Below are 26,869 nucleotides of genomic sequence, written 5' to 3'. Positions count from 1 at the left end.
TAAGTCCCATCAAGGTCCCTCCTTTTAAGTCCCCATCAAGGTCACCTGCTCTATGGAAACCTCCCTGTCCACCCCCGCCCCAGGAGCCAAGGTCCATCTGGTTTAAATGGGCCAAGGGGCAGATTTTCATGATGGGAAAACTAGGGGGTTGGGATAACTGGTCAGGACAGTGGTGTGCTGGCAAATGTTTAACAACCAGCTCTCATGAAGTAGAAAATTGAGGAACTTCCCTCGTGGTCCAGTGGCTAAAACTCCATGCTCCCAATGCAGGGGGCCCAGGTTCAATCCCTCATCAAGAAACTAGATTCCACATGCCACAAAGATCTCGCATGCTCAAAGAAAGATCAAAAGATCTTCAAGTGCTGCAACTAAGTCCCAATGCAGCAAAATGAATAAACAAAATTAAAATTTTTAAAAAGGAGAGAATTGAATCTGTATTTATTATAAATTTTATTGGCATAAATGTTTAGCAGGCAACCTCCAGCGATAAAATAAGATACTCCCCACTGCAAATTCCATACAGCCAAAACTAAGTGTCACAGACCGCCTTTCTCGTTTTTTGTTTTTTTTTTTTTTCCACTTTTGTAACCCAAAGCCAATCTATGCTTGCAGGTGAGAAACAAGCAAATGGAGGTTGATATTTTCCTCTAGACACGGAGATGGAACGAAACAATCAAGATGTGTGTTCACACTTCACTTGCTTTTTGATGATGCTTGGAACTTCTTTGCTAAATCAGATAATGGTTTGACAGCCCTCGATTTTTCTGTGTGCTAGTGACAATATTAACAGTTACAGGCAAAACCCACATAAATGTCATCTACATGGTGAACATGTTTTCCCAGCACTTTTGAGTGTAGGCAATCAACAAACAATATATCAAATCGGACTTGTAAGCTTTGCTGCTTCCCCTAGTGTAAATACCATCACCACGGTCCATTTTAAGTTACTAGTGTGGTGGCACTGAACACAGAGCTGGCAAGCAATGTCCTGCGAAACGGAATTACACAGTATTTCCAATGCCAGATACAGTAGAGGTGAACGATCTCAAGGGCATAGAAATAATATCACGAGAATAACAAAAATCCCATGCCTAAGGCACAGGGCAGTTTGAAGCCTCAAGATAACTCACATTGTCTAGTAAATGTACAGTACATAGCAGTCATAATTATAAAAATATTTTATTATGCAGCATCAGGTACCACCTCACACCCTCCCGTATGTCCCTGTTACACAGGGTCACACACAGTCATAGTGTAAAGCCAGCATATTAGACCATCAGCTTGGCAAAAGCTGGAGGTTTTGTCTTATCTTGTTCCTGGCTGGATCCCCAACACCTAAAACAGTGCCTGATAAATTTTGCATGAGTGAATAAAGCTCACGCAGCATAGATACTTGGACCCCCTCCCACAAGTTAGCCCGGTGAGTCCCATGGGGTGGGAAGGAGAGGGATTGGAAATGAGTCTCTATTTCGCACATATTAACATAAATAAGGATGGGGAGAGGGTCTATTTTATTTGCTCCTATTTCTCTAGCCCTGTACCGTGCCTGGCATGGAGCAGAAGCTCAATAAATATCAGTTGAATGGATTAATATAATGTACAGTGTCTGAGCTCAGCTCAGAATAAATACCGAGGGACCCAGAGGATCCTGGAGGAAGGGGGTCAGCAGCACTGACCCCTGGCCAGCCCAGTGAGGTAGAGGAGCTGGGTCCCATCACCTGGGGCCCCAACGAAAGAAGGGAAGATGCAGTCTTGTTCCAGGAGGTGACACCTAGGCCTGGGGTCACGTGAGCTTTGACAAGGGAAGTCCACTGGGAACTTGGGCGGCCACGCGGAAGAGGCCCCAGACTGTGGCTTCGGCTGAGAGCTGCCAGGAGAGAGGCTCCTGGATCCTGGGGTGCAAGTGGACGCTCAAGCGCTGCCCCGCATCCAGGTGCAGCAAGCTGCTCCGGAAACCAGCTGCTGAGTTCCCCAAGGGTGGGGGTGGCAAGTCCAAGGTCAGGGTTAGGGCGGCCCCGGCTTGGTGAGGCCGCAGGTCCAGGGCCACGGAGACTGAGTCGGAGCTGTTGCGGTTGCCCGCCATCACGCGCTTCAGGGTCAAGTGCAAGAAAACATAGTAGACCCCGGCCTCGGGGACCACCAGCTCTTGGGTGCGCTTGTCGTAGTCCACGCCTGGCGCCAGAGTCACACCTGTCAACCCCTGCTCGCTACGCCACTGCACCGGCCCTTCGGTCAGCTGTGCTGTGGGAGGAGAAGGTGGGGTACATTGAGCAGGAGTGCATAGCTGGTGGGCGGGGAGCATAACCCTGGGAAAGGGGAGGAGCGGCTCTAAGGGAGAGGCAAAAGTGGGGAGGAGTGTGTGAGAAAGATAAGGGAGCTCAGGGAAGGAAAAGGGTCTCGGAGGGAAGTGGGGCTTGAGGAGGGGAAAGAGGGGCTAAGAAGGGAGGAAAATTCGGGGGGAGGGGGGAGAGACTCAGGTGGAGATTGAGGAAGCGGAGGGGAGAGAGGGGGTGTTGGTGGAGGGAGAGAAACTTCCAGGAACCAGGGAGGAGGAGGACATGTAATGCCAGAAAGGATGATGGAGGGGAAAGGGGGCTCCTAGGGATGGGAGGAAGGGGTTTGGAGAGAGAGGGGGCAGGCAGAGACGAGATAGAATGGAGGGACTCGGAGAAGGAGGCGGGACGAGAGGGAGAGGGCGGGGAAGGGAAGCTTGTCAGGAAGGAGCGAAGATCCTAGAGGAAAGCTAACGGGAGAGAGAAAGGGGTGGAGGGTGAAGAAGGAGGGAATTTCAAAGAGAGGAGAGGACGGGGTGAAGGTCTCCTTAAAAGAGACGCGAGGAGGCTGCAGGAGAGTCCGGAAGGGGGAGGGAAAGGGCTGGGGAGAAGAGTCCGCAAAAGAGGGAGAGGAAAGGGGGACGGTCTACAGAGGGACGGTGAGGAGGAGAGTCTGGGAGAGGCAGGGGCAGAGGGAACAGGGAAAAGAGTCTCCCTAAGAGGGAGGAGGAGGAGGGTCCCCGAAAGCGGGGAAGGGAAGTGAGTGGGAAACAGGGCTTCCAGAAGTGAGGGAGGGGAAATGGCTGCGGAGGAGGGGTCCGGATCTCCCAGGACAGTAGAGGGAGCCGACCCGGCAGAGATTTGCGCGGATCCAGGCCCAGCCTTAAGGGGGCGGGGGTCTGAGGTGCACACAGATGGAGATCAGAGAAGGAGACCCGGAGAGGGACAGCCGAGGTTCTAAGAGGGTAGGGGGAGCTTTTCAGAGAAGGGAGGGAAAGAGGATCAGGTTGGGTCAGAGGGGGGAGGGGCTTCCCTCTCCCGGAGCTCTCCCACTTAGTGCACCCTCCCCCCTCTCCCCCGGGTCTTTAGGGAGTCACTTACCACCATCGGCCACCACCAGCTGCGCGAACACGCCCTGCTGAGAGAAAGGACAAACGCAAAGTGGATAAAGGTCCTCCTACTCGCAACACGCAGCCCCCTGGAAAGTGGGGTCCCCGGGATCTGCGCAGGCCTTGAGCCTACAGTCTTTATGGTCCCTTCCCTTCGCGTTCCAAAAGAACCACCCCGCGCGCGCGCGCGCACACACACACACACACACACACATACACACGCTGCCCCAGCCCTGGCTGTCTGCAAGGAGAGGACCCCGAGGACTTAGGAGGGAAATGAGACAGTCCCTCTAGGGGGCTTGACACTGCAGAGTCTTGAGAGGGAAAGGAGGGTACCCTAAGGGTCCGGGAAAAAAACCGAGGTTCTCCACGAGTTACGAAAGAAAAGGGGAACCCCACGATGATTGCAGTGTCCCTCGGGGTGCGCGTTGGTGAAACGGTCCCCATCTGAAGCCCGGGGTGCAGATGGGGTCTCACGGGGGGTTAGGATTAGAATGGCGCCCCCTTGGAGACCTGGATAAAGAATTGGTGCCCTCAGAAATCCAAGAAGGCCGGGGGGGGGGGGTCTCTCCACCCTCGGGCTGGGACGCAGAAAAGACCTTGCGGGAGGCGGGGACGCGGATGGAGAAGGGGTCCCAGGGCTGGGTACGGGTCTCTCTCGGAATCCAGATCGGGCAGTATCTCACCTGCGGAGAGTTGGGGAGGCGGGCGTGGGGGTCGGAAGTCTGCTCCAGCCCCACGGGGAGAATCGAGCTGGGCGCGGGACTGGAAACCGGCGAGGCAGGGGTCCCGGGGACGCCCCAGACCCGCACCACGCAGGTGGCGCAGGCAGCGGCAAGCAGCAGCAGCGCGGCGCTCAGAGCCCAGGGCAGCGGGTTGCAGACGCGACCCGGGGGCGCGGGCGACCGCTGGGCCTCGGGGTCCGGGGTGGCGAGGGTGCTGGAGTGCATGGCCGGCTGCGGGCGGCTGCGAGCCGGGTCCCGCGCACGGCCCTTTATAGCTAAGTCCCGCTTTCCGGGGAGTGGCCCGTGGGGATCCCAGCGACCCGCTGGGTAGGTTGGTTCCCGCCCGCCCCGCCCCGCCCCGCCCCGCCCCCTCCACCTTCGGTCCAAACTTTCCCCAACTTTCTCTTCCCTGAATCTCCGTCTCCTTTTCTCTCTAGCTCTCCACGCTCTGCTCCATCAAATCCTCTTGACCCCCAGTTATCTCTCTTGCATCTCCCTGGTTATCTCTTCGCCTCTCTGCTTCTCTCTCTTGTCTCTTTTCCGGATTTCTTATCCCTCCCTAGCGCTCCCCCCCAGCATTGAGGCTCCTCCAGGGCTCCCCTAAACTCAGCACTTCTTCGGAGGAGTCAAAGAACAGCCAGGCCTCAGCCCGCTTGTCCTCTGGAGCATAAGTCCTCCCAATGGAACCCCGAGTGCCCTGCTCAGTCCTCTCTCTACTTCCCTCTCTTTTCCCGGGACCCCGGATCTTCCCTGGTCTGCCCCCACCCACCCACCTAGACGCTTCCCGTCTGGGGCTCCCTGGACCCCACAAGCAAAAGGCTGGAGAGTCCAGGTGGAGAAATTCCCCTTGTAGGAAAGGGACAACCTTGAGTGAGGCGGAGGAAACTCAAATTTCCCGTTCGCGCTCCGGTGGTGTCCGCGGGGGCGGGAGGAGGAGCGGAGATGCGGGCAGAACTCTGCCTCAAAAGAGGAAGCAATCGTGGATTGACAGATGGCCAGCCCTAGAAAAGCCCTGGGCTCCCAGAGAAGCCCGGCTCTCCCCAGACCAGCAGGGTGGACCTCCCCATCCTTCTTCAGGTCTCACTTCCCCTATAGCGCAAGGGAGAATGGACTCGGGAATTGATCTCACCCGTCCACCAGCGGCCCAGGAAATGGGGGGAGGGGTGTTTTGGTTCAACTGAACAAAGATCGGATACCGACCCTGTATTCAACCTTGTATGCAGCCTCTCTGAGGAATTAAAAGGAGAAAACAGTAATGATACTGGCCCTTGTTGACACCTAGGTGTAAAACGCTTCCGTTAATACTAGCGGTTTATAAAAAATTGCTGTGCCCAAACCAGCATCACCTGGGGACTTGCTAGCTCTGCAAATTCTAGCACCTCAGCCAGACCTATTGACATTCTGGGAACTGAAGCCCTGCAGTCAGTGTCTGAAGGAGCCTTCAAAAACATTCTGACACTTGCCCAAGTTGAAGAACCCACTGCGTTGTACCAAGGTTGTTCCTTCGCACCTGCTGTCCCCTATGCCTGGAATGTTCTTTCCCCCAGATCTGCGGTCAGCTGTCCTTCTGAGTAAAGCAGAAGAATTAAGGTCCAGCGCCTACTTTTACTGTCTCCCAAAATCTCACTGCAGCCATAGTTAAGGGACTGTTTTAAAACCTAAATCAAAACTTGTCAGCCATGGGGTGGAATGCCAAATACACATTCCCTAGCAAAATAACACCATCAACCACCGTGTCTCACACCTCAGTTATTGGTGACCTCCTGCCAACTCCAAAAGAGATGTGGTGGGTGGCAGCTATAGTAGAAGCGTTGGTTGAAAGTAAATTCCCAAAAGAGATACCAGCTCTGCTCCCCAGTAGGGTGGAAACACAGCCATTTTTTGGTTGCTTTTTTTTTTCCCCTCCAGACCACGGAAATCTCAACATTTCTGGTGGGAGGAATGCAGTTGATAATGGAAGAATCATGCTAGGATCATGCGTGAATCAAATGTGTGAACTTGAATGCAAGAGTTGAAACTGTCCCACCTTGACCCTCGACCCCTCAACCCAGCAGCCAGGACCTGAAAGATGGGGATGGTGGGATCTTTTCTCCGAGGAATCTGACCAGCCAGGAAGATAGATACAAAGATTCAGAGGACAAAGAGGCTTCACCAGATAACCATCGCTCTGCCAAGAAGCTCACAGGCCACTGGCCATTCTGTTTATTATTAAACCCCACCCCAAGGCAGCTCACAGACAAGGTTTGCCCGAGCTGACGAAAAAGAGGAATTCAGAGAACTCCCAGGCACCATCTCGGACAACCCAAACGAAAGTGTCTCTCTCTCTCGGGCCCCAGTTACATCACCCCTTGAAATTTCCTTACTAGCAGTTTCCACCACGTGAGATATTCTTGTTCGTTTGTTTACTTGCTCGTGGTTGTTTCCCCCCAAGAAACTGTTAAGTCCCAAAGAGGAGTATCTTCACCTGCCTGGTTTCCATGCTACCTCCAGTACCTAGAAAATTATAGGCCTTGATAGTATTTATTGAATAAAGGAATGAATGAAGTATAATAGTTACCAGCATGGATTCTAGAGGTGGAAAAACCTCAGTCCACTGACATTTTGTGTGTTTTCATTTTGAGGCAGCTGGGAAAACTCAAAAGAAGACTCCTGACAGGTGCAAATCATGTGTGAAATTCAAATTTCAGTGTCCACAAATAAAATTGTATCAGCACACAGCCACACTCATTCGTTTCCATACAGTCTGTGGTGATTTTTGCAATGTTCCGGCTAAATGGGGTAGTTACAACAGAGATTGTTTGGCCCACGAAGCCACGAATGTTTACTCTCTCTGGTCTCTCAGTGGAAAATTTGCTGCCCCCGCTCTAACATTCTTGCATTTCAGCCCTCCAGTTTCTTGCTGTGTGGTCTGGGGCAAGCTGCTTCAGCTCTCTGAGCCTCACTTTCCACATCCGCTAAATGGGAATAAGAGTAAAGCTCAAAGGGTAGCTGAGAACTTGCTGTGAGCAGTGGCAGGCCCATGGCAAAGGCTCATTCCAGCTGAGCTGGATCACTGAGTTTTCTACAATTCCAATGGCTGGAGTAAAAAAAAACTGAAACGCCAAAAGTCAAAGTCACAGTCAAGGACTTCCAGTGACTTCTGAATTCTAGATGCCAAGGGACTTAGCAGGATTCTGTACACCCCCTCCAGGATGGGGGAACAGGGCCTGGCGGCCTGGGGAAGGCGCAGGCCGCAGCCAGGGAGCGCCATGACGCATTGTTGTGGTCGGCACATCTGACATAGACAGCCCCGCCCACCATGGAGCTCTCAGCATCAGTTGCCTAGCACCACATGGTTCAGTAGTCACATCTCTGCGCTCAACTGTCTCCCCAGGAGACAGTGGGCCCTGGTTTCCCTCCCCTCTAGGGGAAGGACCTGAATTCTCTCACCATTGCCATTCCAGGGCTCAAGGGAGGGATTGGGCAGGAAGTAGTTGGAGGGGGGAGAACCCCTCTCCCCTCTCAGAGGCCCAGCAAACAGGCACCTCCTCCAGGAAGTATGCCTTGATTTTTCCTAGCCAAACTCACCTCCTTATGAGTTCCTGACTGCCCGCCACCCTGTATGAAGTCCATTGGCCTGGATCCTTCGTGTCCCCACAGGCAAAGCCTGAAAGAGATCTTTAGTGATTACTGGGTAAGTGCACAGTGAGAGAGCATGGGACCTAGTAGGAGGCTGTAAACCAAGAAAAGAAGAAAAATGAGAAAAAAAGAATTGAGTGAGATTGGTTTTGAGCTGAGGGAGTGTCCACACGTGTTGAAGGAGGAAATTGAAACAGAGAGAGGAATCACGTTCTCCAGGTTAAGTCTCTGGAAAAGCTGGGTCCGAGTCTCCTTGGCCCTGGGGAAGCCGGGGAAACACAGACCCGGCATGTGAATGCACTTGCCATATTGTGTAAACATGACAAGGCATGATGGTGCCATTAGACTTTGTGGAGTTGGGGTGCTTACCCAGCTACTGTTGAACTGTGTGTTTCCAACGTAATGAGTGTTCAGGATAAGGAAAGTGGGAGTGAGGGGATGTACCTACCAGTGTGTTTCTAGTTGAGGAACAACAATGGCACATGATCCCATCTCTGAGCCTTGCTTTTCAAACCAGCTCCAGGAGTTGGTGATGGACAGGAGCCTGGTGTGCTGCAGTCCATGGTGTCGCAAAGAGTCGGACACGACTGAGCAACTGAACTGAACTGAACTGAAATGGGAATAAGAGAAGGTCTCAATGCATAGCTAGCTTTAAATCCCAGTTCTGTCTCAAAGCAAATGCCTTCACCTCTCTGCCTCGAGGTTCCCATCAGGGAAGTATAGCTAATACAGGGACCACCTCCTAGGATTACTGTCCCAAATCAGAAGCCAGAATGGCACCTGGCATTCAGCAAGTGCTCTCCGGCACGACTGAGGCTGATGGTCTGGTGCCTCTGTGTAACTTGTAGGCAGGGATTTGATCCTGTAGATGAAGCAGCAGAGTCCAGAAACGAGTGCAGATGTCTGGGCCAAAAGAGAGGCAGGAAGAATTCAGAATGGAAATAGTCAAAAGTGTCATCGAAATGGTCAGATTATCACTCATAGAATCAGTTCAGTAATAAGCCATGGGGGAGGTTGAGTCATCTATTTGGGGCTCGATAGAGATCTCTAAGGGCTAAGAAAACAAAGAATGCGGATTTGGTTTTAGAGCAAAGACACATTTGCATAGCACATATCTAGAAGGTTTATAAGAAGCTTAGTGGGGGGCTTCCCTGTTAAGACTCCACACTCCTAATGCAGGGGGCCTGGATTCGATCCCTGGTCAGGGAACTAGGTCCCACATGCCGCAACTAAGACCCAGGGTGGCCCAATAAATAAGTAAATTTAAAAAAAAAAAAAAAAAAGGAAGGAAGGAAGCTAGAGGTATTCAGGAGAATTATCTGAAAAAGAGATCATGAACCTTCCACTGTATAAGCTTCTGCCCACTTACATTTTCCACGTTTGCTTTGTCTTGGTTTGTGTGTGTGTGCTACATACAGAATCGTGGTCAAGTATGAGTATATAGAGAAAGAAACCAGTGGCCACACACAGGCCACACACACACACAAATTTTAAGAGAAAAAGTAAAAAAGAGAGAAAGACCCGAGCTATTTGGAGGAAGGGAAAATTTTCACACCAGTGACATCAAAGGTAGGAAATGGTGTTTCCCTGCTAATGGCAGTGGACGAACACAGGGATGGGGAAGACCCAAGTATACCAGGGCAGGCCTGGGGTACCCCTCAGAGGGCCCAGTCCCTGAGAAGCCAGCTCACTCTGCTGGGAAGCAAGCCAGCCTGTCTCAGGAAGGAGGCCCCAGCATGGCTAACACCTGGAAGGGACTCTCCAACTGGCCCAGAAAGGCAGCCACCAAACAGACACTTGTGTACAAAAGACATCCCGATTCAGGCAGTACACAATTACAAAGACAGACACACAAACACACCACACATACACACACTGAGAGACATAATCACAGATACACAAGAGTAGCCCCCAAAGTTAGCCACAGACGCACAGAGAGACACAACGGATACATATTCAGAGCATAAACACCCAAGAATATAAGTACACACAATACCACAATCACATGCATACCAAAACAGTGGTGGGGATACACCATACAGGCATACACACAGTCACACACTAAGACATGCCCAGAGATGCAATACTAGACACACAGCTGCCCAAGCTAGCCACAAGAGCACAAAAGGACAGATTCATGCCCAGAGTCACGCATACCCACTAACATACAGCCTGAAAGAGTCTTGAAGGCTCTGAGATATGCATTCAAAGACACACAGTATCATATGGTCAAAGACCACCAAAGGCACTTAAGTCACACACTGACTGACACAGGCTGACCTGGAAAGACTGGAAAAGACACAAATACAAGGGAGCACAACCAAGGAAACCCAGGTCCCGCCCCCAGGGAAGATCCAGGGTCTTTGAGCCACCAAAGATCCACCCACCAGGCTCTCCTTCTGGGGGCGTATCACTCACTCCCTCCCTTAAGGAAACTCTGGGTCCCTTTCCTTGGCAGTGTGGGCCGCGGGCGACCTCTGGTGGACCCGGCGCCTCGGTCCAGGGCTTCACGGAATGGGCGGGTGGGCGGAGGGTGTCTAGGCTGAAAGGATGAAAAGATGCTTCGGCGTCTACTGAAAAACTCGGAGAAAGGAGCGTGGCAACAGGGGAAGGGAGACACCGGAGCCCGGCTGGAACGGGACCAGACAGGGTCTTGGACGCGGGAACAGGCCGTAAGAAGCAGGAGTGGGACTGAAGACCCTCACCCATCCCCACTCGGTGCAACCCCGGGTCCCCGCGAGGACGGTGCTCCGGGGACGGTAAAGATAGGGTAAGCCCGGAGGCGAATTCCCATTGGTCCGCGGCGGACCAATGAGGAGCGGCGAGGACTCCCGGGGTGGCGGAGAGGGACAGGGCAGCCGTTGATGGAGATGGAAGGGTCCTGCCTTCCCAACCAGGCCCTCAGCCGGAGAATGACCACCAGGGAATCGCCCAAGGTCTGCAATCGCCAGCACGGAGACGTCTCTCCCAGGAGGACTCTCGTCAACTCCGATATGCCTTTTACCCGCGGGACCCTGAGAAAGGTGGGCTTGTCCCTCGCAGAGCTGCCCCAGTCTCCCAAGCCCTGCCCAATCCCAAGCCCCACCACTTCCCCGTCATACTCCGTAAGCCCTTTCCACTTCCCTTTCTCCCAGGCCCCGCCCACTTTCCCGCCCTCGGTATCCCAAGCCCTGCCCACTCGTAAGCCCCTCCCACTTCCCTGTCATTCTCCCTAGGCCCCGCCCACTTCCTAGCCACCATTGTCCCAAGCCCTGCCCACCCTCCAGTCTGCCCACTTTAACGTAAGCTCCGCCCACTTCTCTGACCGACTTCTGAGGCCTTGCCCACTCTCCTGGCCCACTCACTTTTCTACTTTTCTCGGGCTAGGACTGCCTCTCCCCAGGCTCCGCCCTTTTATTGTCTCCCTAGCCTGACTTTCCTGGAGACTCCAGTCTCTGAGTATTTTGTCCTGGGCAATGGCACCCCACTCCAGTACTCTTGCCTGGAAAATCCCATGGATGGAGGAGCCGGTAGGCTGCAGTCCATGGGGTCGCTAAGAGTCAGACATGATTGAGCGACTTCACTTTCACTTTTCACTTTCATGCATTAGAGAAGGAAATGGCAACCCACTCCAGTGCTCTTGCCTGGAGAATCCCAAGGATGGGGGAGCCTGGTGGGCTTCTGTCTATGGGGTCGCACAGAGTCGGACACGACTGAAGCGACTTAGCAGCAGCAGCCAACACTTTTCCAGAACTCTCTGCCCCATTCCCAGTCCAGGTCTTTGAACCATCCCCAGCCCTAGTCTAACTTTCCTGGAGTCCTCTGGTCTCTGAGCATTTTGTCTGAGCACTTAGTCCCCACCCACTTTGTTCCTCTCCACCTTCTTCCAGACCCCACTCAAACTTTCAAGACCTTACCCCAAAATCAGTTAAGTCCCTGAATGGGATGGGGCTCCCAACTAATGGAGTCAGGGAGGCCTCAGTTTCCTCTGACCCTTAGGCCATCCTCAGGAAGGTCCCACCTCCTTGGCCATTCTCGGGATTGCCCCGCCTCCTTGGCCATCTAATTACTGGCCTGCAATGGGACCCTTCCCTGCCCACCTTGATCTTCACTATTCAAACCAGCCTCTCCCCCACTATGACCAGTCCAGGTGGGCATGCCAACCCCTTTGTTCCCCACAGGCAATCAACTTACCACATACCATCTTGGCCTTGCCTGAGTTGGTGGTCCGATACCAGTGCCTGTGGCCTGGAGACCCGCGCAGGACACCCCTGTTCCATCCACTGCCACATTCCTGGACTGCCAAGCTGTTGGTGGCTTTGGACTTATTCTGTCTGATGCTGGGTGAGCCCCCTCCCTACCATCCTTGAGCCCCTGCCCTATGTGGACACCCAAGAAGCCTTGGAGGGAGTTTGTCTTCCTGTGTGTCTTTATCTGAGGTTTGCTGGGCCTGGGGCTGGCTGCCTGCCCTAATGTGTGTACTTGGGACATTCGTGTCATCAGCATATTTCTGGGATGTCTGGGTCAATGAGACTCTGCGCGAAGGGAGCAGAAAGGGACTCTCCACAAGAATGGATTTTGTGTGCTTACCTGTCATCCTGGATCTGGATGCTGGGGTCAGCGTCCAGCTGCTCATCTTTTTTTTTCAGTCTTGCATATGACTTGACGTGCTGTAAGTCTCCTTGAGTTGTGTATCTGGGTCTATGTGTCTGTGGTAGGAGGTATGTTTTACTATATATATCTCTGTGTACGTTTTGACTATGGGTATGTTGTGTGCAAGCCCCTGGGTCTATCTGTATGTCTGGGGCTGGTCTGTGTTGCACTCATATCCATGTGAATGTATAATTCTGTGTGTGTGTGCACGTGTGCATGTATGCGTGTGTCCCTTTGGGTCCCCGAGCTCCATATTGTATTGTGTTGCCTGCTGTATTGGCTTGGTGGGCGGGGGGCGGTTCATTGTGGGTGACTTCTATGCATGTACTTCATCTATGGGAGCCCGTGACTATGCATCTGGGGTGGTGGTCCATCCAATGGTATTTGTGCAGCCAGCTTTGTGTCTGGGTCTATATGGGCCTATGTGTATTATGGGTATACTGTTATATGTCTGTGTATGTACATCTGAATCTGGGTGTCTGGGTCAGACTGTGTGGTTGTATAATTGTGTGTGTCAGATTCTGGGTGTGTGGGTACCCATGTGGCCTGAGCTTGCTTGGGGTCCATAGACCAATACCCTCAACTCCCCAGTGGGTAGAACTAGTGACCAAAGCTCCTTTGCTGGGATGCGGAGGCCAGGCTGGGACACTAGCTTGGCCCTTCCAGCCCAGAGAGGGAGCTGGGGATGGTGAGAGGTTGGGTTCCAGCTGCCACTAGGCTTCAGCGGATGACAGAGTCAAGATGGGGAGGGAGGCCTGGTCGAGGCTTGTAGAATGAGCAGGCCTACACCGGCTGGAGACAGGCCCCCTGGTCTGCGCACCTTCTGGATGGTAGTGTCAGGTGAGGGGCCCCAGAGGCTGCTCACACACAGCTTTGCTACCATTTTCTCCCAGCTCGATCAGCCACAGAACCATCCACATAGGCATGAAACACACACAGATACCAGACACAGCCACACACACCAACACAACCCACACATCCGTGGATACAATGTATAATCTCTTTTTTTCTCTCTCTCTCTCACACACAGACATGTACTCATGAGCACCACAAACACCGATTCACACCACATACACATGACATAGACTAGCTATCCATCAGCACACATACACATTCACACACAAAGACATGCAGAGCCACAGTCATACACATGTACATGCACACAGGAGGACACACACACATACGGAAAGAGTGAGCCCTTCCACCCTTATCCCTTCCATCATTATCCTTACCCCTTACCCACCTCATTCCCAAGACCCCAGCTGTGAATGGGTCCCTGGGGCTCTGGCCTCCTGGCCAGACTGTCCTCCCCGCCCATGTCCCCATGTCTAGGCTGTGGAGATGCTGGGAGGACAGACTGGCCAGAAGGCCTAAGGAGAGTCAACCTCAGGTAACCCGTCCATGAGTGGGGTCATCTCCACCCCCTGCAGTCAGCCTCCCCATTGTGCTGAGTGAGACCGGTTTGCTGGAACCCCACATCCAGGGCTTCTTTTGCAATGACACCACCATCCAATACCCCCGGATGGCCCATTACATCATCGAAGACTCGGCACTCATAAAGATGGGCTTCTTCATCTCCATCTTCACGGTAAGAGGCTGGCCACTTCACCTCAGGCTGTGGTGACACGTTATGAGCAAGTTCACCCCTTTTTCTGGCAAAATGGGAACCCCCACGGATTATAGATCTAAAGCAGGAGTAAATACCACCTCTTTTTCCTACTGAAATGGGACATTTCACTGCTCAATGGCATAAAACCCCTTTCCTTGAGGACAAAGTAAGCCCCCACTTTTGACTTAGTATAGGGGAAAGAACCCCCTTTCTGCCTTAGGCATGGAACAGGAAGTTCAGCCCCACCTCCCCCCAGTAGACTGGGAAGCCCCAACCCTTTATGCAGAAGGCAGGAAGCAGCCCTGCCCCCTGGGAAGGTGGGAAACCTCCTCCTCTCAAACATGGAACATCCTGCTTCTTCCTCCTGGTGACAGGGGATGTTCCACAATTTTCCAGCATTTGGGTGGAAGCCTATCCTCTTTTCCTGGTGTAACAGGAAGTCCTGCCCTTTTAGATACGAGACAGGAAATCCTGCCTATGTATGACATAAAGTAGGGAGATGTCCCACCTCTTTTCCTGGTATGACAGGAAGTCCTGCCCTTTTTAGATATGGGACAGGAAATCCTGCCTATGTCTGACATAAACTAGGGAGATGTCCCACCTCTTCTCCTGGTGTAACAGGAAGTCCCACTCCTTCCAGATATATGACAGGAAATCCTACCTATGTCTGACATAAGCTAGAGCCATGCCCTGCCTCTTTTCCTGATGTATCGAAATCCTACCCCTTTCAGATATGGGACCCCCCCACCCTTTCCCTGGCGATAATGGGAAGCCATATTCCTTGGCTTAGGAGTCTTGCCCATTTCAGACACAGGGGTGGGAGAAATCACCCATTTGTTTGTGTGTGATGGAATGAGAAGACCCAACTTTAGGCTGGTTTAGTGGGAAACAACAGCCTCCCTTCCATATGCGATAAAGTGTGGAGGATTTCCCTCCCTCCTTGCACCCCCTGCCCTCAGCAGTGACCCTCTCACCCATCCATTTTGGCCCCACAGATCAGCCTGGGAGAGCTGATTCGGGTCAGGGGCCTGCAGCTAAGCTCGCCAGCCTTCATGAGCAGCTCTTACATGGCCATGATCTACAAGCAGCTGCGCGCCTTCATCTTTGGCGGCCTGGCCAGCTTCTCCCTGACCAGTATTGCCAAGATGACCACAGGTCAACTGCGGCCCCACTTCCTGGCCACATGCCTGCCCGATCCAACCTCCTTCAACTGTGAGAACGGCTACATCACCAACTACAGCTGCACAGGGCATCCTGAAGATGTCCTCGATGCCAGGCAAGTGGGTGGGCAGGGAGGGGAACCCAGGAGGTGTCCCCACCCCACCCCACCCCACTCCACCCCCAGCTGATATCCATGCTCCCCCTGCCCATCCCCCAGGATGTCCTTCTATTCTGAGAACGCCTCCTTGGGGATGTACTGCATGGTGTATCTGGTGGTGAGTGTTGGTGGGAGGTGAGCTGCACACCCAGCAAGGCCAGAAAATGCTCCATTGTTCCCCCCACCCCCACCATCCCATGGTCAGTGCCCACAGTGCCAGGCACAGCTCCCACAGAGCTTGTGTGTTCCCCCAGAGTCAGGAGGGCAAGAGTGGGGTGGGCCCATCTCCTCTTAAGATTCATTCAGCATCCTGGTCCCAGAACAGCAACTTGCAGAACCCTCTGTCCTCCCGGCCCCTGCCCCTGCAGCTGGAGAGGGCTCATGCCAGGCTGGGTCTGTGCCCAGGACTGGGCTCCACCAAGGACAGCAGGAAGGGAAATCACCCAAGACCCAGCTGAGGTGAAGATCTAAGATTTAGGTAATAAAATGGCAGGAAGGGAAGGGGAGGGGGGCAGGGGGGAGTTGCCTCTGGGAAGGAGTCAACAACCCAGGGGCATAGGCTTGGGTGGCAGAAGCAGATTTGAGCCAGCCCAAAGCACCCAAGCTTGGTGGTGGGCAGACACAATGACACAGAAGCTCCAGCCACCGGGGCACATGATGGTCACACAGCTGCCTTTACACCAGCAATGTTTTCTCCCTGAAAGACAGCGGATTCAGCTGCCAGCTCCCCCAAACCATCCCTGCCCCTTTGTATTTTAAGACAAAGTAATTACAGCTTCCTGTAGTGATAAAAGCACAGGGTTTTGGAGGTGGAATGTACATGCTCTATTCCCAGCCTCAACTTTGTGTGACACTAGGTGAGACCTTGAACCTCGGTTTCCTCATCTGTATGGAAATAGCACTTGCCTCCTAGGGTTGTGATTTCATGAGTTAACATATAGATGAACTGATACCCTCAAAGGACTTAGAACAGGATCTGGCCTAAAGGTCACTATTAATCATTAATAACAAGCAAAACAGACTCCCTTCGTTCCCGGGATGGGGCAGTGGTTGGGGGACTGGGTGCACGCCAACATGCCAACGTGCACAGACAGACCACACACAACTCAGAGGCCGGCCTTGGTCTGATTTTTGGATGGAGTGGACAACTTTGTGAACAGAATATTCTGGATCTCGGGGAATTCCCCCACCTCTTAAGCGTCCCTCAAGTGCCCACAGTTGATCTCTCCCTGAAGCACACAAGCACCACTGTCCTGTTCTTGCTCATCTCAAGGAAGTAAATTTCACCTGATGGGATTTTTTTTTTCTGTTTTCCATTTCAAAATCAAGAACCCAAACTCTGCTCCTTGAGGGTTCGCCAATGAGGCCAACCTGCTCCGATTGGAGACCTGATGCAGGAAGTGGCAATGCCCACTCACAGCATGAGCCTACCCGGAGGGTCTCACCTGACTCTTAGGAAATCATTCACCAACTAACAATTCTCCCAACGCTAGCATGTAGTTAAGAGCACACAGCTGTTACAGTGATGGACACAGCCCCTACCCTCTTTGGAAGCCGAAATACATTTCCATACAAAACTGGCAGGTTCAGATAGAAAACACGGATGGGCACAAAAATGCAGCCCCGGGGTGTAGTCCCTCTGATTACCCTCTCCCAGGGTTTCAAGGCACTGCCACCCGCCTTCCAGCTCTACATACAGGCCGGTTCCTGGGGACAGAAAATCTGGCTCTTACGGCCCACCATCCAGCTCCTTTTCTTGTCCCTGGCTCTGCTGACGGGCTACATCAGGGTCTTGGACCACTGGCACCACCCCTACGATGCTTTTTTCGGCTTCTTGCAGGGAGCTTTGATGGCTTTCTGGGTGGTAAGTGATGCCGTGGGACACCTGGGTACAGGGAGGGTCTGCTTGTCTGGGAGCCCTTGGGTATGCCCGGCACTCCTCATCTCCCAGGAAGGGAGTACAGGAGAGGCCAGACTGGAGTGGGAGAATGGCCATGGAATGAAGGTGATGTCAGCCCACCACAACCTCTCTTGGCTTCATCCCTGCAGGTTTTCTACATCGCAGGCAATGCCAAGTCCCAGAGCCACCTATGCTCTGTGTGCCACGTTCCTCCCCACTTCCCCTCTCTGTATTCCTTCCCCGAGGACCCTCAGGGAACCCGAGGCATGCCCTGATGCAGAGAAAAACAGAGGGCACCCTCTGCTTTCCAGGGTCTGTGCTCCCCAGCGGGGCTGTCCCTCCCCCAGGTGGGCTAGTCCAGGAAGCCCCACCTGTTTGGAGCTCAGTCCTGACCCCAGATCAGCCCTGCCCTGGAGGGGGTGACACAGGAAGTCCCATTTTCCTGGGGCTGAACCCCAAATTAGCCCCTCCCAGCAGGGCCACTTCCACTTTATGTTTTTATGTTTTCTTGCTATATTAAAGAGTGAAATGCCAACACTGGGTTTATGAATTCTTGAGAGACATTAAGATGGATTGATAGACTTGGTATATCAATCCGGGAACCACATCCCAGGGATCAATTATAACAATGTCTGATAATCTCGAAAGTCTCAGGTTTCTCGACTTTGGTTATTGCTGTTGGTTTTCAGGGCCAGATAATTCTTTGCTGCAGGGGCCATTTCAGTGCACTGGAGGCCAGTGAGCAGCCTCCATAGACTCCACCCACTGGGTGCCAATCACAACCCCAGGTTGTAATGGAGGGGGAGTAACCCCCAGCTGAGAATTTCTGGGTTAGGGGATTCTGTGGAGCCATCCCAAGAGACTGTGCTCCATAATTATCTGACCTACTGAAGTCCCAGGATGCTACACACATTTAAATGACAGAGGAAGTAATTCACTGATCCTGGGGTGGGGGCAGGGGTCACCCTTATTTGTACGATCTGATCCATCAGGAATTTATTTTGATGTCTTCTTGTTGTGTTAGTCGTTCAGTCATGACCGACTCTTTGCGATCCCATGTACTGTAGCCTGCCGGGCTCCTCTGCTCCTTTGAAAATTCCTTGCCTGGAATTTTCCATGCAAGAATACTGGAGTGGCTTGTCCTTTCCTTCTCCAGGGGATCTTCCCTAACCAGAGATCAAACCCAGGTCTCCTGCAGTGCTCTGGTGTCTAGTGTGAACCTAAAGATCCAACTCAATTTTGTTTTTTCTCAAATAATTAACGCAGGATTTCTTAGCCTTGAACAGCAGTCCCCAACCTTTTTGGCACCAAGGACTGGTTTCGTAGAAGACAATTTTTCTATGGACCAGGGCGGGTCGCAGGAAGGTTTGGGGACCATTCAAGCACGTTACATTTCTTGTCCACTTTATTTCTATTACATCAGCTCCACCTCAGATCATCAGGCATTAGACCCTGGGGGTTGGGGATTGATCCCTGGCCTTGAGCCCTATTGATATTTGGACCAGATAATTCTTAAAGTGGTGGGAGACTGTCCTGCCTGTGCACCTTAGAATGCTCAGCAACACCCACTTACCAGGTGCCAGTAGCCACACACACACACACACAACATTTAGGCATAACTAAAAACGTCCCGGGACATTGCCAAGTGTCCCTGCCCTGTGGAGAACCACAAAATCGGAAGCCACTGGTGAGAACTGTGAGGCCCCAGCCCTTCCAAGGGCCTGGCCAAACCCACCCCTACCCTGAAGCAGCCAGAAGCCACAGAGGATGTGGAGGCTTCCTGGGATGCCAGCAGAAGCCGACCCCAAGAGAGGCAGCACAGGAAGTCTAGCCCAGTGTCACAATAATGATTGTAATACCAATAGTTACAACTTATTGTTCACTCTGCCGGGGGACCCTGGGGCGGGCTTTCAGACCCTCCCAACTGCCTAGAGGGCAGGCATTCCTGACGGCTCCATCTTGGAGGAAATTCAGCAGGGGGAGGCCAAGTGACCTGTGCAAGGTCATGTACTAATTACCAATGCAAAGGCAGGGCGATGACTTGTAATAAATTGTAGCAATGGAACAGGAAGGTGCCGAGCTGGGGGGAACAAGGCAGCCCCCCACCTCGGAGGGGCCCTCTATTCCCCTGCAATCTGTAATCCAGCTATACGTCTTAATCACTGCTGTTCGACCCCAGGCGACGCTGAGGATGACCCCACCTGCGACAGACTCAGAGCCCAATAGAGGTGTCCAGGGGGAGTGCACAGTCCCCCCCACCCCACCCCCGCCCAACACACACACACACACACACACACACACACCCCTCCGTCGGCTTCCAGAAGCATCCGCAGTCGAACATGGAAGGCAAATCGTGGTTTTACTTACTACGCAGCTTCAAGAGAAGTCCAGCAGGAACCGACCGCCTCCCACCTCCCCAAACAGCCAGCTCCTCTGGAGCAGCCAGTTCGGCCCCCACCACGAGCCCTCGTGGTTAAAGCGAGCGTTTCTGGAGAATGACAACGAAACGGGATGGGAAGGGAGGCTTGGGCCGGAGAAACTGAGGCAGGGTCTTTCGCGGCGGGGGCGAGAGCGGGGAGAGGCTGAATCTCCCCGCTGCATGTTTACCGGGCTCTCTCCCTTCCTCTCGGCCACCCCAACCCCCTCCCCACCCAATCCCGGCAAATCCCAGATTGCCAGGCCGGGCTGGCGGCGGGAGGGGTGGGACGGAGGGAGAGGGTACTGAGGGCGCCCGATAGGCCTCGCCCCCACTGCCCAGATTTGGGAGTAAAAGGGGGTCCAGCGCATCCCCACTCCGGGAGGTCTCTAGGAGGCAGGGGAGGGATATCCTTCCCTCCCTGCACCCTCCGTCCCGGGGCGGGACCAGGGGGCGGAGCTGGCCGGTGACCGGGCCGTGACGCGAGCCCCGCCTGCTCATATAGAGGCGCCCCGGGGGCGCAGAGACCGTGCTTCGCCGCCGCCTTCGCCGCCGCAGTTCGCAGCATCAGCACCAGCGCCAGCGCCGCCGAGTCCAGCATCAGCTCCACAGCCATGCGGGAGATTGTGCACCTGCAGGCCGGCCAGTGCGGCAACCAGATCGGAGCCAAGGTGCGCGGGGGGACCGGGCCCTGGAAGGACGCCGAGCGCAGTCCACTGAGCCCGCAGCGCTCCTCCACTGTGGGGGCCAGGTCCCCCAGGAAGCCAGCACCCCAGGGTCGGTGGGGGAGGGGCGCGAAGGGCAGGGCCAAGCTGGGAAACAAAGAACTGATGGGGGTGGGGCCCGGCCTTCTGTCCGCTCGCCACAGCTGGCTTCACAGCTGGCCCGCTGGCCCCTCCACAGGCACAAAGAAACCCCGCCCCTGCCCACGGCAGCAGCCAGGGAAAGCTGCCCCCACCGGCCGTCTTGGCTGGGGTGTTGAATCTGCTTAACCCCGCCCCCACCTCTCCCTACTTGCTGCCTCATCCTCGCCTGCCCACCCTGCGACCCGGTCCCCCACTCACCTTGCTGGGGGACAGGTGGCAGCCAGGGAGGTGATTGGGGATCCTGAGCTCAGGAGATGGAGGTGGGGGAAGGCCTGGCCATTGACTCCCCCTTCTTGGTCCTTTCCACCTCCCCCTCTCTAGTTTTGGGAGGTAATCAGTGATGAGCATGGCATTGATCCCACGGGCACATACCACGGGGACAGTGACCTCCAGCTGGAGAGAATCAACGTGTACTACAATGAGGCCACTGGTAAGGGGGCAGAGGCACCTGGCCAGAGTGGGGGTGGAGAGGGCCTGGGAGGGGACTGGGTGCTGGTTCCTGGAGTTGACCAAGCTGCTGTCCATCTGCTTCTCTGCAGGAGGAAATTACGTGCCCAGAGCTGTCCTGGTGGACCTTGAGCCGGGCACCATGGACTCTGTCCGCTCTGGCCCCTTCGGCCAGATCTTTCGTCCTGACAATTTTGTGTTTGGTGAGTCACCGTGAGGCACAGGCAGGGAAGCGCCCCCCTCCCCCCAATTCTTTCACTTCCACATGCTTGGTGAAAATTCTCCACCTAGCATCTGGACTGAGGAACTCAGAGCCCAGTGGGGAAAGCGGATACACAGGCCACTGTGGGAATCCAGGGGAGGCCTCTGACACAACAGGCGAAGTGCAGGGTAGAGAAGGCTTCCCAGAGGAGGTGGCATTTTAATTTAACCGATGGACCTGAGCCAGACTGCAGCGTTCAGATCTCAGCTCTGCCACTTCATGCAGTCGACAAATACTTATTAAGCACCTACTGCATACCCCAGGCCCCACTGTACCCACCCTGGGAATATAGCCAAGAACAAAACAAACAAAGCTCTGTCCACCCCTGCAGCTGACATCCTGCTGAAGGGAGCTGGGAAGATAAATAAATAGGAAGAGAAGGAAAAATAAGTCAAACTCAATCACTGATTGAATCCACTGGGTGATTTTGGACAGGCCCTACAATCTTCCTGTGCCTCAGTCTCTTGATCCTTAAAACAGGGTTAATACGGAGACTTACTTTTCAAGACTGTGAGGCTTAAAGCCACTAATATTTATAAGGAACTCAGAACAATGCGTAGCACAGAGGAAAAAATACATAAGCATTTGATGTTTTGTTGTAGGTTTTATTATCAGTATCATTCTTAATGATGTCTTCAGCCTAAAAGATAAGTGGGACTTGGGCTGACCAAAGGGCAATGAAAAGAGGAAAGGTGTGCAAGACAGAGGGAACAGCATAGGTGAAAACAATGGGCACATTTGCAGCCCTCAAGTTCAAGGGCAATGCACACACTGAACAACCTTCTAGGAAAGCTTTCCTCATACTTCTCGGTCAAGCTTCCCAGGTGGCACTAGGGGTAAAGAACCCACCTCCCAATGCAGGAGACACGAGAGACCTGGGTTCAATCCCTGGGTCGAGAAGATCCCCTGGAAGAGGGCATGGCAACCCACTCCAGTATTCTTGCCTGGAGAATCCCATGGACAGAGGAGCCTGGCAGGCTACAGTCCATAGGGTTGCAAAGAGCCAGACATGACTGAGGCAATTTAGCACATGCACTAGGTCAAGCTAAATGCACACACCCACATGACTTCAGAGCCCAGGCTCTCCCTCCCCCCAGCACCTCTCCTCCTTAGTACACAGTAGTTTAATCTGGAGTCTAGGGATCGACAGGACAAGCCGTGTGACCTTGGACAAGTGACTGCCCCTCTCTGATTTGAGAAAGATTCAGGAAGATAAAGATGATTCTGTGTGGGTAGGGCTCACAATAAATCCTCAGGAAATGGCTATGGAGAGACTGCATGAGATTGGCCAAAGAATGGGAGGGATTCTTGGATGATCAAGGGTGGCTCCAGTTGGGCCAAAAGATTCTGTGGCCTCTGAGAGATAAGGTAGGGGGAGGTGGTGGTAAAAGTGTGGACGCAGGAGCCAGACCACCTCTTCAAATCCTTTTCTTTTGGAGGAGGTGACATTGGACAGAAACCTGAAGAGAGTTTCAGTCATGGGAATACCTGAGAGGGAGAGCATTCCAGGCAGCGCAACAGCATCAGCACGTGCAATGGCCCTGGGGCAGGAACAGTGAGGAAGCCCCTGTGACTGGAGCAGGGAGGAGGGGAGGACAGGGAGGGGATGGCGCGGGTTGTGTAGGACCTTGTGCGTTGCTGGGGAGACTGGTTTTTATCCCAGGGAGATGGGAGCCCTGGATGGGCAGCGGGCGGAGGAGGCGTTGCACCTGACGTGGGTTTTCACAGGCGCCCTCTAGTGGCTTCAAGGAGAACAGATTGTGGAGAGGTTGTAAGCTGGGGCTGGGGGAAAGTGAAAGTGAAGTCGCTCAGTCGTGTCCGACTCTTAGCGACCCCATGGACTACAGCCCACCAGGCCCTCCGTCCATGGGATTTTCCAGGCAAGAGTACTGGAGTGGGGTGCCATTGCCTTCTCCGTTAACAGCGGTTAGGCATATTATATTTACTTGGAGCTGGTATACTTGGTGACAGCCTTAGTGCCCTCGGACACGGAGTGCTTGGCCAGCTCCCCAGGTAGCAGCAAGCGCACGGTGGTCTGGATCTCCCTGGATGTGATAGAGCGCTTGTTGTAATGCACCAGGCGTGATGCCTCGCCAGCGATGCGCTCAAAAATGTCGTTGACAAAGGAGTTCATGATTCCCATGGCCTTGGACGAGATGCCAGTGTCTGGATGGACTTGCTTCAGCACCTTGTACATGTACACGGAGTAGCTCTCCTTACGGCTGTGCTTGCGTGTCTTGCCATCCTTCTTCTGGGCCTTGGTCACAGCTTTTTTAGAGCCCTTTTTAGGGGCAGGAGCAGATTTAGCCGGTTCAGGCATGTCTATAATGACAACACCCAACAACACAGAAAGATCTTGAACCAGTGCAGAAGCCACTGTTCTGATCAAGATGGGTGATAAGGGGGCCGGACCAGGTTGGAAGCAGAGAAGGGGGCAAGAAGAAATATTACCGGTTCACAAAAATGACAGCTGACAGTCTAATCCTAATCCTTGTCCTCTGGAGCTTGCATTCCCCTCCAAGATTACAGACAATAAGCATAATAATTAAAATAAAAAAAAAAAAGAACAAGTTTATCAGTGCTATGGAGAAAAATCAAGTATGGAAGAGGAATTAGAAATGGGGAAGATTTGCAGTTGTATAGATTGGTCAGGCAGAGCCTCTAAGTCCTAAAGGAGGGAAAGAGGGAGGAGCCATGTATGTATCTGAGGGAACAGCACCCCAGGCAGAGTGTACAGCCCATGCCAAGGCCCTTGGCAGGACCAGGCTCGGTGTGTTGGAGGAACAGCCAGGAAGCCTGTGTGTCTAGAGCGGAATGAGCGAGGGGGAGAGGGAGGAGGAAAGGGTATTGGGGGGGCAGTGGACCAAGAAGTCATACAGGACCTTGTGGGACTCAGGGAGGACTGGAGCTTTTACTGAAAGAGAGGAAGTGGGGGTGGTTTTGAGCTAAGGTGGAACATGATTTAGATTTCATCAGAATCCTTCTAGCCAGGACTTCCCTGGTGGTCCAATGGCTAAGACTCCATGCTCCCAATGCAGAGGGCCCAGGTTCAATCCCTGGTCAGGAAACAGATTTCACACGTTGAAACGGACCGTGCAGCCAAATAAATAAAAATAATAATTCTTTCCAAAAAAATATCCTTCTAGCTGCTGGGTGAAGGGAAGCAAGGATGGAACCCAAAAGAACAATTCATAATGGATAGTAATAATAATTTTCTTATTACGATTTAACTACTAGATGACTGGGGGTGGGGTGGAGCGTGGGATTTCCCCATATCAGCCTGGGTGTCCCCTCCCTTTCCTTCTTCAGGCCAGTCTGGAGCCGGCAACAACTGGGCCAAAGGCCACTACACAGAGGGCGCTGAACTGGTGGACGCGGTCCTGGATGTGGTTCGGAAAGAGGCTGAGAGCTGTGACTGCCTGCAGGGCTTCCAGCTGACCCACTCGCTGGGCGGGGGTACAGGGTCTGGAATGGGGACTCTCCTCATCAGCAAGATCCGCGAGGAGTTCCCCGACCGCATCATGAACACCTTCAGCGTGGTGCCCTCACCCAAGGTGTCGGACACGGTGGTGGAGCCCTACAACGCCACCCTGTCCGTGCACCAGCTGGTGGAGAACACAGACGAGACCTACTGCATCGACAATGAAGCGCTGTATGACATCTGCTTCCGCACCCTGAAACTGACCACCCCCACCTACGGGGACCTCAACCACCTGGTGTCGGCCACCATGAGCGGGGTCACCACCTGCCTGCGCTTCCCGGGCCAGCTCAACGCCGACCTGCGCAAGCTGGCCGTGAACATGGTGCCCTTCCCTCGCCTGCACTTCTTCATGCCCGGCTTCGCCCCACTGACCAGCCGGGGCAGCCAGCAGTACCGGGCGCTGACAGTCCCTGAGCTGACCCAGCAGATGTTCGACGCCAAGAACATGATGGCCGCGTGCGACCCACGCCACGGCCGCTACCTGACCGTGGCCGCCGTCTTCCGGGGCCGCATGTCCATGAAGGAGGTGGATGAGCAGATGCTGAGCGTGCAGAGCAAGAACAGCAGCTACTTCGTGGAGTGGATCCCCAACAACGTGAAGACGGCCGTGTGCGACATCCCGCCCCGCGGCCTGAAGATGGCCGCCACCTTCATCGGCAACAGCACGGCCATCCAGGAGCTGTTCAAGCGCATCTCAGAGCAGTTCACAGCCATGTTCCGGCGCAAGGCCTTCCTGCACTGGTACACGGGCGAGGGCATGGACGAGATGGAGTTCACTGAGGCCGAGAGCAACATGAATGACCTGGTGTCCGAGTACCAGCAGTACCAGGACGCCACGGCCGAGGAGGGCGAGTTTGAGGAGGAGGCCGAGGAGGAGGTGGCCTAGGGCGCCTCCATCACTTCACCTCCGCACCCTACTAGGAGGCTGACCTTTGACCACCAAGAATCCCTGCTTCACCTCCCAGCCTGACTCACCTCTGACCCTACAACCTTGCACCTCTTCCCCTGGCCAACCGTTGACCTTTGAGCCTCACTTTATCCCCGCCCTTGAGCTCTCCACGTTGAACACACCCTCCCCACCCCACCCCCATGAGCCCTGCTTCACCTCCGACCCCACAAGTCCCACCTTTAATTCCCTGATCCCTCCTTCACCCCTGACCTCTCCACCTTTGACCTCCCTTCAAGCCCCCCATCCCCCTTTACACCCACAGACTATAAACCCTGACTTATTTGCCCCCTCCCTCTGAGCCTCTCCTCTCCTCTCCTCTCCCAATGTGCCTCACCTTTTACCCCACAAGCCCCACCCACCCTCTAATCCCTCCTTCTCTCTGGATCCCCTGAGCCCACTTCTCTAAATTCACTCCCCTCGGCTCCTGCCAACCTTGGCTTTTCAAGGGTGCTGCTGGGGAGAAAGAAGCCCTGGAGCATGTGGACAAGAGAGGCTGTTCCCTGACCTTCCCCACTGCCTCACTCTCAATAAATTAATTGTTGTCCTGCCATGTTTCTGCCAAGTGCGTTTTTCGTCACCCCTCCTCTCCCTGTGGGATGGAGTTGGGAGCTGAAGGGACTTTTAATCTGGGGGTGGACAGTGATTTCAGAGTCAGACCGAGTTATGCTACCAACTCACCCTCCAGTGTTGAGCAAGATGCTTGCCCACTCTGAGCCTTGATTGCCTCACCTGTAAAATGGGCTCATGTTTTCCCCCCATGCCACACCTCAAGGATTTTTGTAAGGACTCAGGGCACAGTACCTGGTACTGGGTGGGTGCTGAGTGATGGAGGTGCCGCCACTCTCTGTGGGGCATCTTGCAAGTATGGAACGTTGCAGGGGGAACCTCTAGGAAAGGGTGTCGGGGAGATGGCAGCCGTGGGTAGTGCCTCAGGGGCAGTCCTGCCAGGGCGATGGTCACTAACACTGTGAAGCACTTTGATGGGCCTGATACATGTCTTATAAGCCTCACACCAACCCTGTAAGATCTGAGCTTTTAGAAAATTCCCTGGTTCTGGATGGAGTTTCTACCAATGAACCTAGTCAGGCTTCCCTGGTAGCTCAGCTGGTAAAAAAATCTGCCTGCTATGCAGGAGACCCCGGTTCAATTCCTGGGTCAGGAAGATCCCCTGGAGGAGGGCATGGCAACCCACTCCAGTATTCTTGCCTGGAAACTCCCCATGGACAAAAGAGCCTGGTGGGCTACAGTCCACGGGGTTGCAAAG

General features: G+C 53.8%; 4 protein-coding genes across 5 annotated transcripts; 2 read left to right on the top strand and 2 right to left on the bottom strand.

Moving 5' to 3' along the window:
* Positions 1 to 431: 431 nt before the first annotated feature.
* Positions 432 to 4,374, bottom strand: TNFSF9 (TNF superfamily member 9). 2 transcript variants are annotated; one of them, XM_025293327.3, is made up of 3 exons: positions 4,069 to 4,374; positions 3,375 to 3,411; positions 432 to 2,241 (listed from the first exon to the last, which is right to left on the bottom strand). In XM_025293327.3, exons 1-3 carry the CDS (start codon positions 4,330 to 4,332, stop codon positions 1,784 to 1,786), a joined length of 759 nt encoding a protein of 252 aa, XP_025149112.2. In that variant the 5' UTR covers positions 4,333 to 4,374; the 3' UTR covers positions 432 to 1,783. The 2 variants fall into 2 exon arrangements, with proteins under 2 accessions (XP_025149112.2, XP_044803972.1); XM_044948037.2 differs by having other exon boundaries at positions 3,375 to 3,408.
* Positions 4,375 to 10,506: 6,132 nt separating this feature from the next.
* On the top strand, positions 10,507 to 17,719 carry LOC102409556 (phospholipid phosphatase 3). The gene is made up of 7 exons (XM_006045108.4): positions 10,507 to 10,748; positions 11,886 to 12,048; positions 13,788 to 13,945; positions 14,962 to 15,242; positions 15,345 to 15,402; positions 16,972 to 17,148; positions 17,334 to 17,719. Exons 1-7 carry the CDS (start codon positions 10,590 to 10,592, stop codon positions 17,457 to 17,459), a joined length of 1,122 nt encoding a protein of 373 aa, XP_006045170.4. The 5' UTR covers positions 10,507 to 10,589; the 3' UTR covers positions 17,460 to 17,719.
* Positions 17,720 to 20,069: 2,350 nt separating this feature from the next.
* TUBB4A (tubulin beta 4A class IVa) lies at positions 20,070 to 26,153 on the top strand. The gene is made up of 4 exons (XM_006045112.4): positions 20,070 to 20,271; positions 20,788 to 20,896; positions 21,006 to 21,116; positions 24,485 to 26,153. The coding sequence occupies exons 1-4, from the start codon at positions 20,215 to 20,217 to the stop codon at positions 25,540 to 25,542; spliced, it is 1,335 nt and encodes a 444-aa protein (XP_006045174.1). The 5' UTR covers positions 20,070 to 20,214; the 3' UTR covers positions 25,543 to 26,153.
* Positions 23,109 to 23,652, bottom strand: LOC102410329 (histone H2B type 1-C/E/F/G/I). Its single transcript, XM_025293328.2, has one exon. The coding sequence runs from the start codon at positions 23,493 to 23,495 to the stop codon at positions 23,118 to 23,120; it is 378 nt and encodes a 125-aa protein (XP_025149113.1). The 5' UTR covers positions 23,496 to 23,652; the 3' UTR covers positions 23,109 to 23,117.
* Positions 26,154 to 26,869: the final 716 nt, after the last annotated feature.

Source organism: Bubalus bubalis, chromosome 9 (assembly GCF_019923935.1).
Source record: "Bubalus bubalis isolate 160015118507 breed Murrah chromosome 9, NDDB_SH_1, whole genome shotgun sequence".
NCBI classification, from domain to species: domain Eukaryota; kingdom Metazoa; phylum Chordata; class Mammalia; order Artiodactyla; family Bovidae; genus Bubalus; species Bubalus bubalis.
The sequence above is the reverse complement of the archived record's forward strand: the minus strand, read 5'-3'. Positions and strand labels throughout refer to the sequence as shown.

Excerpts from the sequence above, each read along its gene's own strand:
- TUBB4A (XM_006045112.4), top strand. The coding sequence starts at position 20,215 with ATGCGGGAGATTGTGCACCTGCAGGCCGGCCAGTGCGGCAACCAGATC. Across the intron at positions 20,897-21,005 it reads GTACTACAATGAGGCCACTG|GAGGAAATTACGTGCCCAGA; the intron begins GTAAGGGGGCAG and ends GCTTCTCTGCAG. Across the intron at positions 21,117-24,484 it reads TCCTGACAATTTTGTGTTTG|GCCAGTCTGGAGCCGGCAAC; the intron begins GTGAGTCACCGT and ends TTCCTTCTTCAG.
- TNFSF9 (XM_025293327.3), bottom strand. The coding sequence starts at position 4,332 with ATGCACTCCAGCACCCTCGCCACCCCGGACCCCGAGGCCCAGCGGTCG. Across the intron at positions 3,412-4,068 it reads GCCTCCCCAACTCTCCGCAG|CAGGGCGTGTTCGCGCAGCT; the intron begins GTGAGATACTGC and ends CCTTTCTCTCAG. Across the intron at positions 2,242-3,374 it reads GCTGGTGGTGGCCGATGGTG|CACAGCTGACCGAAGGGCCG; the intron begins GTAAGTGACTCC and ends CTCCTCCCACAG.
- LOC102409556 (XM_006045108.4), top strand. The coding sequence starts at position 10,590 with ATGGAGATGGAAGGGTCCTGCCTTCCCAACCAGGCCCTCAGCCGGAGA. Across the intron at positions 10,749-11,885 it reads CCCGCGGGACCCTGAGAAAG|GCAATCAACTTACCACATAC; the intron begins GTGGGCTTGTCC and ends TGTTCCCCACAG. Across the intron at positions 13,946-14,961 it reads TCTTCATCTCCATCTTCACG|ATCAGCCTGGGAGAGCTGAT; the intron begins GTAAGAGGCTGG and ends TTGGCCCCACAG.
- LOC102410329 (XM_025293328.2), bottom strand. The coding sequence starts at position 23,495 with ATGCCTGAACCGGCTAAATCTGCTCCTGCCCCTAAAAAGGGCTCTAAA.